Source organism: Eulemur rufifrons, chromosome 7 (genome assembly GCF_041146395.1).
Source record: "Eulemur rufifrons isolate Redbay chromosome 7, OSU_ERuf_1, whole genome shotgun sequence".
NCBI classification, from domain to species: domain Eukaryota; kingdom Metazoa; phylum Chordata; class Mammalia; order Primates; family Lemuridae; genus Eulemur; species Eulemur rufifrons.
This window is the reverse complement of record NC_090989.1, coordinates 64,005,337-64,017,649: the sequence shown is the minus strand read 5'-3', so window position 1 is coordinate 64,017,649 and position 12,313 is coordinate 64,005,337. Positions and strand designations below refer to the sequence as shown.

The following is a 12,313-nucleotide window of genomic DNA, read 5'->3' as shown; positions in this document are numbered from 1 at the left end:
TGTTCCTGACTGTTTAAAAGCCTTGTATTAGTATTAATTTGATTGTGCCTAAATTAGGATATGGATGGCCTACCTGACATATAAATTTTCATTGCCATCATTTTTTAAATGTGATAATTACAAATTGCCCAAAGAAACATTCTTCCAACCCATGTTGAACTGTAGAGATTGTTTTCTAAAATGACTTTGAAAAGTATTTTCTTAATGATAGATAGTACTTGAAATTTTGATGCTTGAGTAAAGGAGGATTAATTTCTTGCAGGTTTTATTTTTGGAATTGAAGTTGCCACCAAATGGAGAGATGAAAAACCCAGGCAGCAAGAAAACTTTGGGTTCTACCAGAAGAGGGAATGACAACGGACACAAGCTAAGGCTGGGAAGACAGTTCAGCACTAGTAAGGTGCTTTTTGGGGCAGTCACAGGGCAGAATCTGAACTACTTTTAGCATTTTGGTACCTGGAAAGAATGCTGATAAAATCAAGATCCAACATAGGCCACCATGTGAATTAATCCAGATATAAACAAACAAATTGGTTTGTGGTTTGGTAGCCCACAAAATCTGTGGAGACATTCTAGTTTGAAAAATCTGGATTACAGCCAGGCACAGTGGCACATACCTGTAGTCCAGCTAATCAGGAGGCTGAGGTGGGAGGATTGCTTGAGCCCAGGAGATTGAGGCTGCAGGGGGCTGTGATCACACTGGGGAATAGCCACTGCACTCCAGCCTGGGCAACATACCAAGACCCTATCTCTAAAAAAAAAAAAAAATTTAAAAATTTAAAAAATAAGAAAATCTGGATCATAATCTGAGTTAACAGTTGTATTCTTTCTATTGTTAAAACAGTATAAAGGTTTATAAACTCAGACCTATAGACATTACTTAACTATTGCCATCCACTATCCTGGGACTTCCAATATAATGTAATTCGTAGAGTTATATGAACATGGAGAAGAGTGTGGAAGAATTTTTGTAAAGAAAAACCCAGCCAGAACAAATATAACAATTTTTTTTTTCTGTTCCAGGACAAAATAGTAAGTTTTCCATGAGGTTTAAGAATTTAATCTGCTAATTTCAAAGTAAAGTTGCTAATCACAATCATGAAAACTGTATGGATTAGTAGGAAAGAAGAGAGAAAGGGTTTAATTTTACATTTTTACTGAAGTTCCAATGGAAAAATAAGGATAGAAAATTCAGCGTCAGAACTGTCCAGGTTGCCATTCTATAGAATTTTGATCCTTATACCATTAGCTATGATTTCCCTGCTCTTGGGAAGTTTCCACAGCTACAGGCTGCAATACAACTTTTTACCTGATCTCATTGGCCCTTTTATACCACAAGTTCCTATTCCTTAATATTTCATTGGAAGTCCATAGCATGGAAAATTCAAAGTTTTAAAAATAAATGTCTTGGTTTCCATATCAAGGAAAGTATCAAGGAAAGAAGGGAAACAGCTGGGATACTTCCAGTCATGTGAGGAATGGAGGGGGAAAATGCATGAAGAACAGAGATGATGGAAACTCTTGGTGGGGTGTGGGAAGGTAGTTACTTTGCTAAACTGAAACTTAATTGATTTTTTTTTTAAAGGTAGCTGTAAATTGATGGTGCTCAGCCTTATCACATTTGCATTTTCTAAAGTGTAGTTATAGGTTTATCAATATGATGGTTTCCAAGAAAACTCAAACAGTGATTTTGAGTTGTAGATATAGGAGTTATCGAATTTAATTTTGAGACTGTATCATTTACCTAAAAGAGATTCTAGTTTACTATGAAATTTGGGCAAGAATCCAATCTTACCTTATTATATTTCTTTGGCAGGATGTTTTAAATAAATTAAAGGCACTACATCCTTTACCAGGCTTGATACTAGAATGGAGAAGAATCACTAATGCAATTACCAAAGTGGTCTTTCCCCTGCAGCGGGAAAAGCGTCTGAATCCTTTTCTTGGAATGGAAAGAATCTATCCTCTATCACAATCACACACTGCTACAGGTAATGATAAATCTTAAATATGAATAATATCCAATTTTGAAAGGAAAAATTTTTCATATACAGGCAGTGCCTGGGTTATAGACAACCTTACTTACAGCATTCCTTACTTACAATTGGGCTCCCAAGGCTCCCCATAAGAATAATTTATAATTAAATAATAAAGTTAATAATTCGGGAACTAGTTTCTTTCATGCTTGTAAACAGACCCACATGGCATAAGCAGTTCATTGGCTAGCGGCTAGACTCATTGTTTATAGGGTTGTTTATGCACAGCATCACTTTCATCTTTTTTATTCGATTTTGTGAGTCTATGTTTACCCTTATGACCTTGCCTCCAAACCTAAAATCCACTGCAAGTCTAGGTGAGCCTGCGGCAAAGAGAAAGGTGATTATGATGGGAACGAAAGTAGAAATAATTAAGCATTCAAAGAAAGGCCAGAAGCAGTCATTCACTGGGAAAGCGTTAGGCTTCAGTAGCTTGACTATCTGAACAACTATAAAGTGAGAATAATGGAACACGTCAAAGGCAGTGCTCCAATGAAAGCAGCGTAGTGGATTAATTATTGAAATGAAAAAGTTATTGATTTGATTAAAAGATCAAAATAACATAACATTCCTATTAGCCTAGTGTTGATGTAACATTGGGTGAGTGTTAACTTTTAATATTCTTTTTTAAAATTTCTCCTATCTCCTATCTAAACTTTTTGTATGAGTTTGTTTTTATGTTCTGTTTGTTTGAATTAAAAGAAAGAGCAAAATAGTTTCCATAACTTATTATTACAGTATAGGGTTATTATTATTATTACAGTATTACACTGTATTATTACTACATATGAACCACTGTAGTATTATTATTATTGTTATTATTACCATATATGCGCTGTTCACCAGGGATCCTAGTTACATACAAATCTAGCCTAAAGACATTATCAGAAATATATCTCGTCCGTAACCTGGGGACTGCCTATATAATATTTGCTTATGGTGGCTGAAGAATTCAAATGTTGATCGTTGGACTCAATGAAGTTCCACAACATTTATAAAACACATACTACATCCAAAGCATAGATATACACTATCTGGCTACAGAGATGAGTTTTAATAAGATTGACAGTTCCTGCTTTTAAGTGCTTGTATAGAGTAACTGAGATGTCTGAGACAGCACATTGGAAGAAAGTATACAGAGGAATTAGATATTTGAGTCATTGATCTTACCTGATTTCAGTCCCAGCCTTTTCCTGAGCCTCTTAAGATTTCTCCAAGTTGTATCTAAGTAGGCCTTTGGGGGCATTCTCTGTAATGAGTGAGTGTCTTATTTTACCCAAGCAGAAAAGAAAGCTGTAGAGCCCTTTGGGTATCTCATGGGCCTCTTGGGACAGTTAAGCATGTAATCTGGTGAGGAAAGAAAGGATTCTTTGTCTGGGCAGTGCAAAACTCTAAATATATGCTAACCATGATATGCAGTGGGAAAAGGGCACCTTTAACTCATTCATAGAGGAAGCAAGAAGTTCAGATTGGTGATATAGAATGTGGGCTTTGAAATCAGAAATCAAGGTTTGTATCCTGGTGCTGTGAATCTTTAGACAAGATATTTAACTTCTCAGGGCCTAGTTTTCTCATGTATAAAACAAGGTAATAGTAATCCTACCTCACCTGGTCACTCTGAGGCTTAAATAGGTTAATATATGTAGAGGGTTTAAAATAGCATGTGCGTGGCTCTTAGGAAGTGCTCACTCTCAGCTGCTGCTGTTACTGAGGGTGGAGGCCTGAGGAGCTGCTTTTCTCTGCCTGCTTTATTCCTTGTTCTAAGCAACTTTCTCTTTTCCTTCATCCCTATTTAGCTAACCTCTTGGCCCTTCCTAGCCATATCTTGCTCTGTTAGAACTTAAATTTCACTTTGAAACATATGCTAATGCTATAAACTTATGTAAAATAAAATCCTGGGTGATGAAAAAATAACACCGACCTAGAGTTTTCAAAGGTATTGCATGTTTATTTGTTCTTTATAAGGCTGAAAGTGATTCTATTTTATGATTGATTTTAGAAGTATAATTTTAATATTTTATAATTTTTATAATATTTTAGAAATACAAACTTACCTAAGCATAGCAAAGCCATTTCATGATTAGAATTCATTTCTATTAAGCTATATTCATGCTTTGTGATTTATTTTTACTCTCTTTTTTATCTGCCAGTGTTACTAATAGAGCAGGGCAGTGTGCTATTAAGTATTATTATAGAAAAGAAGACAATGTGTTGATGTAGAAAGAGCCTTGGATACCTTCCTCTGGTAACTGTTAGCTTTGTAACATTGAACATGCCATTTAGTGATAACAATTATATTAAAAGTTATCATTAATTGAACACTTATTTTGTGCTAAAAGCTAAATAACAGGGACATAATATCAGAGTTTTATTCAGGAAAACAATGTCCAAGGCACTTACATAGCCTGATGAATATCAGAAGAAGATGAAATTACATATAGTAGCTAGTAGACAGCCTGTTACAATGAAGAGCATGTCATAAAACAGAGGGTTTTAGTGTTGCTGTGTATATTATAAAATCAATAACAAAATTAATTACTCAAACATTTTTTGAACAATGTTTATATGTTTCAGAGAAATTCAATAATTAAAAAAGCAAAATGTGAAATATTTGGGAGGAAATAAAGCCTTTATAAGCATTTTTTAAAAATAACTTTCTGTTTATTGGAAAATTTATTAACCACGTGATTCTAATCTCCATCCGATTTAGTACTTCTCAGGATTATTGTTGGTTATTTTGATAAATGATAATGATGATGAAGAAAACTGGCCAGGTGATATCTGAAAGTGATGGGCTTTTAGAGGCTTCACTGGTTATTTCTTTAAGATTTATTTGATTAGGCTTTATTCATTAATATGGCTGCTAACCTGCTATAGTGCTGACATCTGGTACTCATTTTAGCATAGGAATAGTTCAGTTTATCAAATTAGTTCTCATCATGGGATTGTTTTCTTTTTAAAATTTTTCCATATTACATGGCTGGATACTTTCTGGGGGATTGTTTTCTAGAGCACTAGGTGAATGTAAAACATTGTATCTGATTCATATATTTATTCATTGGTATGGTCTTGTACTTATTTTGTCATTGTTACACATATGAAGATGAAAAATATTTTATTTCTATATATATTTATTTTTGGCATTGATAGAGCATGAATTTTTAAGATAATTCAGAAATACAAATACTGTAAGATAAATATCAGACTTTGTTTTCTAATTTTATATTTTATTTTGCTTGATTTTAGGACGAATAACCTTTACAGAACCAAATATTCAGAATGTGCCAAGAGATTTTGAGATCAAAATGCCAACGCTGGTAGGGGAAAGCCCACCTTCCCAAGCCATAGGCAAAGGCCTGCTTCCCATGGGCAGGTAGACTGTTTCTCTGTATCTGTATTAATATACTTTTGTGAGTATGAATAGCTCAAAAATAGTTTATTAGACAAAATAATGAAATTAGTTTAATTTTGTGTTCCAGACATACCCATTTCTGTTCTAGGCATTATTCATTTCAAATCTGTAGTCTGTCTATAAAGAAGCTAATTGATGGTGAAAGGCTGAAAACATGGGCCATTAATTAAATCAACAGCACTATATGCTTAATTTAAGTGAAATACTAAAGGGAAGACTTTAGCAATGTCAGTGACATCCCCCCTCCTGCCCTCCCATATACACATAAAAGGAAGGAAAAGCACAGATATTTATATTAGATATGGTCAAAGGGATTTGTTGACTTAAGGTAAATGTTGTGAATTATCTCAAAAACAGTTTGTGGGAAAGGCTATTACAGAAACGTCTTGATGTTTAATTCAATGTTTGCTATGAGAAGTCATCTAGTATCTTTGTTAAGCTTCCAAGTGAGTTTCAGATGAGGTTGTTAAGTTTCTTAGATGGAAATATTGACTTTACCAGAAGTCAGATCTTTTTCATATGTTTGAAACTGCTTCATGTCCATTTGATGATGTTTGCACCGCAGAAGACAAAATAAGAAGGGTTGTAGCCTGAACCCTGGGCACCGGGCACAGATGGAAGAGAGAGCTGCAGATAGAGGAATGCCATTTTCGGTTAGCATGCGACATGCCTTTGTGCCTTTCCCAGGTAAGGTGGCTGATAGTTTTTGAATTTCTCATTGCTGTGGGAATGTTTTTTAAAACACTGATAAAGTCTGAAGTATGGTGAGACCCAGAAACATGCAGTGGTCCCTCTGTCTTTCTTCTCTGCAGTGGAGCCTGTCTCTCCCCTTTGCTGTGCCAGGTCTACAGCCACCATCATTGTCTTCATGATCTTCTGTGCTGTGTGCTCATCAGCAGCAGTTTGCTGAAACCATGTTTTCTGAGGTCATTGTAAAGCTCTCTGCAAAATCTTATGGATTTTGTCAGTCCTCATCCTCTTTGACTTCTCTGCAGTATTTGTCACTGTTCATCAACTTTCTCCTTCCTCAGTTTCTCTCCTCCCTTGACCACTAAGGGCACGATTTGTCTCTCTTTCTGACTTGCTTTGCTCTTGTGTTTCTTCTTCCTTTTTCCACACTGCTGCTTCCCTTTGCTAACCTAAGGTTATCCTCTGCCTGATCTCTCCTCAGTACTCTAATCATAAACCTTATTGTCATCAAAACATTTGGAAGTCGTGATCCCAGATCATCCCTACTACTAGTATGCACATTTGCTCCTTTATCTTTGGCCAGCTGGTAAGTCCAGGTGAGTGCAATTAACCATCTGAATTAAGTTCCATCGGAAACCTATTCCAAGGGTGAATTTGGGCCTATGATAACGTGACCTGCTTGACAATTTTCAGTTTTGCTTTATAAGTGTGAACTATCAGCACACAAAATTCAGTCAGAGTTATACAAGGGAGTCTCCGGAAGATCTGTGTGGTGTATGGTAATTTAATGGAGGTTATGCAATCCTGGGTTTCTCCTTTTGTGTCGTAAGGGAAGAAGCATGGCTGAATTTAAAAGCCATGTTATTCAATAGGAATTTAATGTGAGGCACATTTGTAATTTTAAATTTTCTAGTAGCCACATTGTAAAGATTTCCTCAGTTCAATATTTGAAAGGTCTCACCAGTTTCCACAGAGCATACTCACTTGGGGCTTTTATTTAGAAGCAAAGGATATGGTGCAACAAAAGAAAGAGAGTGTAGATAAGTATTGGGGTCCAAGAGACATTCCACACACAAGCTCCCAGAGGTCTTTATTCACACAGAGGGACCACACTTTATCTCTGGCTTGAACTGCCAAGATCTGTAAGAGAAATCTAGGCGTAAGGAGAGAGAGCTCAAAGCAGGAGTTCCCAGTGGGACTCTTATTCCTCTCTGGCTGTATAATCAAGCCAGGCTGACTTAATTGGTTAGGTCAGTGGCAAACTATCAGTAAAGAAACTAAACCTGTGGGTTAGCAGGGGTAATTTCAGATCTTAATTTATCATTAATCCCACTGCCCTAATTTTGGCCAAGAGTCAAAAACTGGATGTCCTGGTGTCCCTAGAGATGTACATAGAACTTTTCTAGTTCACCTATCTTCTGTATCTTCTAAATACATTAAAATAGGGGGAGAAAGGTTGAAATTAATTGTAATACTTTTTAAAATTTAATCCATAAATATCCAAAATATTACCACTTCACCATGTAATTTGTATAAGAATTATTCATGAGACATTTAACTTCTTTTTAATTTTAAGTCTTCTAAATCTGGTGTCTATTTTACAGTTATCTCAGTTTAGGCACTAAATTTTTATTATAAATATTTGATCTGTATTTATATAGGCATACCTCAGAGATAGTACAGGCTTGGTCCCAGACCATCACAATAAAGTGCATATCTCAATAAAGTGAGTCACACAAATTTTTTGTTTTCCCAGTGCATATAAAAGTTATGTTTACACTATACTATAGTCTGTTAAGTGTATAGCATTATGTCTAAAAAAATGTATATACCTTAATTAAAAAATACTTTATTGCTAAGAAGTGCTAACGTTCATTTGAGCCTTCAGTGAGTCATAATCTTTTTGTTGGTGGTAAATCTTGCCTCAGTATTGTTGGCTGCTGACTGATCAGGGTGGTGGTGCTTGCTGAAGGTTGGAGTGGCTGTGACAATTTCTTAAAATAAGACAACCGTGATGTTTGCAGCATTGACTCTTCCTTCACGAAAGACTTCTCTGTAGCAGGTGTTACTATTTGACAGCATTTTACCCACAGTAGAACTTCTTTCAAAATTGGAGTCGATCTTCTCAAACCCTGCTGCTGCTTTATTAACTAAGTTTATGTAATATCCTAAGTCTTGTCTTGTCATTTCAGCAATATTCACAGCATCTTTATCAGAAGTAGTTTCCATCTCAAGAAACCAGTTTCTTTGCTCATTCACAATAAGTGACTCTTCATTTGCTCAAGTTTGATCTTGAGATTGCAGCAATTCAGTCACATCTTGAGGCTTCACTTCTGGTTCTCTTGCTTTTTCCACCACATCTACAGTTACTTCCTCCACGGAAATCTTGAACCCCTCAAAGTCATCCTAGAGGGTGGGAATCAACTTCTTCTAAATTCCTGTTAATGTTGATATTTTGATCTCCCATGAATCATGAATGTTCTTAATGGCATCTAGAATGGTGAACCTTTTCCAGAAGATTTTCAATTGACTTTGCCCAGACCCATCAGAGGAATCACTGTCTATGGCAGTTAGCCTTACAAAATGTATTTCTTAAATAGGACTTGAAAGTTGAAATTACTCGTTGATCCATAGGTTACAGAATGAATGTTGCACAGACAGGCATGAATATAACATTTATCTTCCTGGACATCTCCATCAGAGTTCTTGGGTGATCAGGTGCATTGTCAATGAGCAGTAATATTTTGAAAAGAATCTTTTTTCTGAGCAGTAGGTCTCAACAGTGGGCTTAAAATATTCAGTAAACCATGTTGTAAACAGATGTGCTCTCATCCAGGCTTTGCTGTTCCATTTATAGAGCACAGGCAGAGTAAATTTAGCATAATTCTTAAGGGCCCTAGGATTTTAGGAATGGTAAATAAGCATTGGCTTCCACTTAGAGTGACCAGTCACCTTAGCCCTTAATGAGAGTCAGCCTATCCTTTGAAGCTTTCAAGCCAGACATTGAGTTCTCTCAAACTATGATGAAAGTCCTAGATGGCATATTCTTTCAATATAAGACTATTTTATCTCTACTGAAAATGTGTTGTTTAGTGTAGCCACCTTCATCAGTGATCTTAGCTAGATCTTCTGGATAACTTGTTGCAGCTTCTCCATTAGCACTTACTACTTCACCTTATACTTTTGTTTTATGGAGATGGCTTCTTTCCTTAAACCTAATAAGCCAACCTCTGCTACCTGCAAACTTTTTTCTGCAACTTCATCACATCTCTTGGCCTTCATAGAATTGAAGAGAATTAGGGCCTTGGTCTGGATTAGTCTTTGGCCTAAAGGAATGATGTGTAGCTGGTTCGATCTTCTATCTAGACCACTCAAGCTTTCTCCATATCAACCATAAGGCTGTTTCCCTTTCTTATCATTCATGTGTTCACTGGAGCAGCAGTTTTAATTTCCTTCAAGAACTTTTCCTTTACATTCACAACTTGGCTAACTTGCAAGAGGCCTAGCTTCTGACCTATCTATCCACATGCCTTCCTCACTAAGCTTAGTCATTTCTAATTTTTGATTTAATGTGAGAGACATGCTACTCTTACTTTCACTTGAACACTTAGTGGCCATTGTAGAATTATTAATTGGCTTAATTTCAATGTCATTATGTCTCAGGAAACAGGGAGGCCTGAGGAGAGGGAGAGAGATGGGGAAATGCTCAGTTGGTGGAACAGTTGAAACATTGATCTGTTGAGTTCACCATCTTCTATGGGTGTGGTTCATAGTATACACCATGACAATGGTAATATCAAAGATCACTGATTACAGATGACCATAACGGGTATAATAATAATGAAAAAGTTTGAAATAATGCAAGAATTACCAAAATGTGACACAGAGACTCAAAGTGAGCACATGCTGTTGGAAAAATGGCACCAACAGACTTGTTCAATGCAGGGTTGCCACAAATCTTCAGTTTGTTAAAACACATGCAATATCTGCCAAGTGCAATAAAAGAATACACAATAAAATGAGGTATACCCATATTTTATAAAATTTATAGTTGAGGGCCGGGCACGGTGGCTCACACCTGTAATCCTAGCACTCTGGGAGGCCGAGGAGGGAGGATTCATTGAGGTCAGGAGTTTGAGACTAATCTGAGCAAAAGTGAGACTCCATCCCTACTGAAAATAGGAAAAAAAAAAAAATTAGCCAAGTGACTAAAAACAGAAAAAATTAGCCAGGCATGGTGGTGCATGCCTATAGTCCCAGCTACTCAGGATGCTGAGGCAGGAGGATAGCTTAAGCCCAGGAGTTTGAGGTTGCTGTGAGCCAGGTAGATGCCATGGCACTTTAGCCTGGGCAATAGAGTGAGACTCTGTCTCAAAAAAAAAAAAAAAAAAAAAAATTGTAGCTGAAAAAGTAGGTTCACATGCCAAAATTGTTTCAAATATACTTTGAAATTTTCCAGTAACTAAACTGAGTATCAAAGACTCATTAAAAAAAAATTATCCACATCTGCATTGACAAAGGTGGTTTATTTATTTATTTTTTCTCCTATGGTCTTGTCTGACTAGTTCATTTTTTTTAGAAGTATTGATTTAATTTAGAAGCAAAAACATCCATTTCAGAACTATATCCAATTTAAGTAAATTCACTAACTCTTATGCTAACTCATTATTACAGAGTGACCCTTATCTGAAATCCTTGGGACCAAAAGTATTTTGGATTTTGTATTTCTTCAGATTTTGAAATATTTACATACACATCATGAGTGAGATATTTTGGGGATGGGACCCAAGTCTGAACATGAAATTTATTTATGTTTTATATATACCTTATACACATAGCCTGAAGGTAATTTCATATAACATTTTTAATTTGTGTATGAAACAAAGTTTTGACTTTGACCTGTTACATGAAGTTAGATGTGAAAATTTTCACTTGTGGCATCATGTTGGCACTCAAAAAGTTTCAGATTTTGGAGCATTTTGAATTTCGAATTTTCAGATTAGGGATACTCAACCTGTATTATAACAAATTGAAATGACTATTACTTAAAAGCACCTTTAAGTTTATCCATATCAGATCATTCTTCAGAATTTTTTTACATTTGTAGCTTAAATAACGCATTGATTACGATTAAACTCTACTGCATATTGATCATGTTTGAAAAATGTGTAAGATAATTATTATTGATTTGTTTTATGAAAAGTTTCCATTTCCAAATAAATTCTCATACCTGCCTAGCTAGGTCACAAATAAATTTTTCCCTTTCTTGGAGCTTCCTGGCAGGATTCACCATCTGCTGACGAAGGAGTCCTTTGAATAATCATCAGAGGTAGCCAGGCAACAGTTTCCACTGGCTTTGAGTGCGACTGGGCTGGCTTCAGGGGTGATGTGGTGCTAGTGGCCATGAGGGGAGTGCTAATGTCACTCTTAACTCTTCAGTGCTCAGACATCAAATGTGCATCCACAAGCATCAAGAACACCCAGGAAAACATGACCTTCCCAAGTGAACTAAATAAAGTACCAGTGACTAATCCTGGAGCAATGGAGATATGTGACCAAACAAAAAAATTCAAAATAGGTGTCCTGAAGAAGCTCAGTGAACTTCAAGAAAACACAGAGAAGCAATTCAGAAGCCTATCATAGAAATTTAACAATGAGATTGAAACAATAGAAAAAATCAAGCAGAAATTCTGCAGCTTAAGAATTCAATTGACACACTGAGAAATGTATCAGAGTCTCTAAACAGCAGAACTGACCAAGCAGAACAAAGAATTAGTGGGTTGAAGACAGGCTGTTTGAAAATGTGAAGTCAGAAGAGAAAAAAGGAAAAAAAGAATGAATCATGCCTACAAGATCTAGAAAATAACCTCAAAGGGGCAGATCTTATTGACCTTAAAGAGGAAGTAGCGAAAGAGATTGGGGTAGAAAGTTTATTAAAAGAATACAGAGAACTTTGCAAACCTAGAAGAAGATATCAGGATTCAGGTATAAGAAGATCATAGAGTACCAAGCAGATTTAACCCAAACAAGACTACCTCAAGGCATTTAATAATCAAGCTCCCAAAGATCACTGATAAAGAAAAGATCATAAGGGAAGCAAGAAAAAAAAAAGAAAGGATAAAATAAAAAAACACAAGAGCTTTGATACGTCTGGCAGCAGACTTCTCAGTGGAAA

General features: G+C 36.0%; 1 protein-coding gene across 1 annotated transcript in view; it reads left to right on the top strand.

The window, feature by feature from the left end:
* The window catches only part of POLQ (DNA polymerase theta), a 99,130-nt gene that overhangs the window by 60,794 nt on the left and 26,023 nt on the right, over positions 1-12,313 (top strand). The window contains exons 21-24 of the mRNA XM_069472689.1: positions 263-400; positions 1,817-1,991; positions 5,283-5,409; positions 6,014-6,135. Of these exons, the coding sequence (XP_069328790.1) occupies positions 263-400; positions 1,817-1,991; positions 5,283-5,409; positions 6,014-6,135 (562 nt within the window). The remainder of the gene's footprint in view (positions 1-262; positions 401-1,816; positions 1,992-5,282; positions 5,410-6,013; positions 6,136-12,313) is intronic.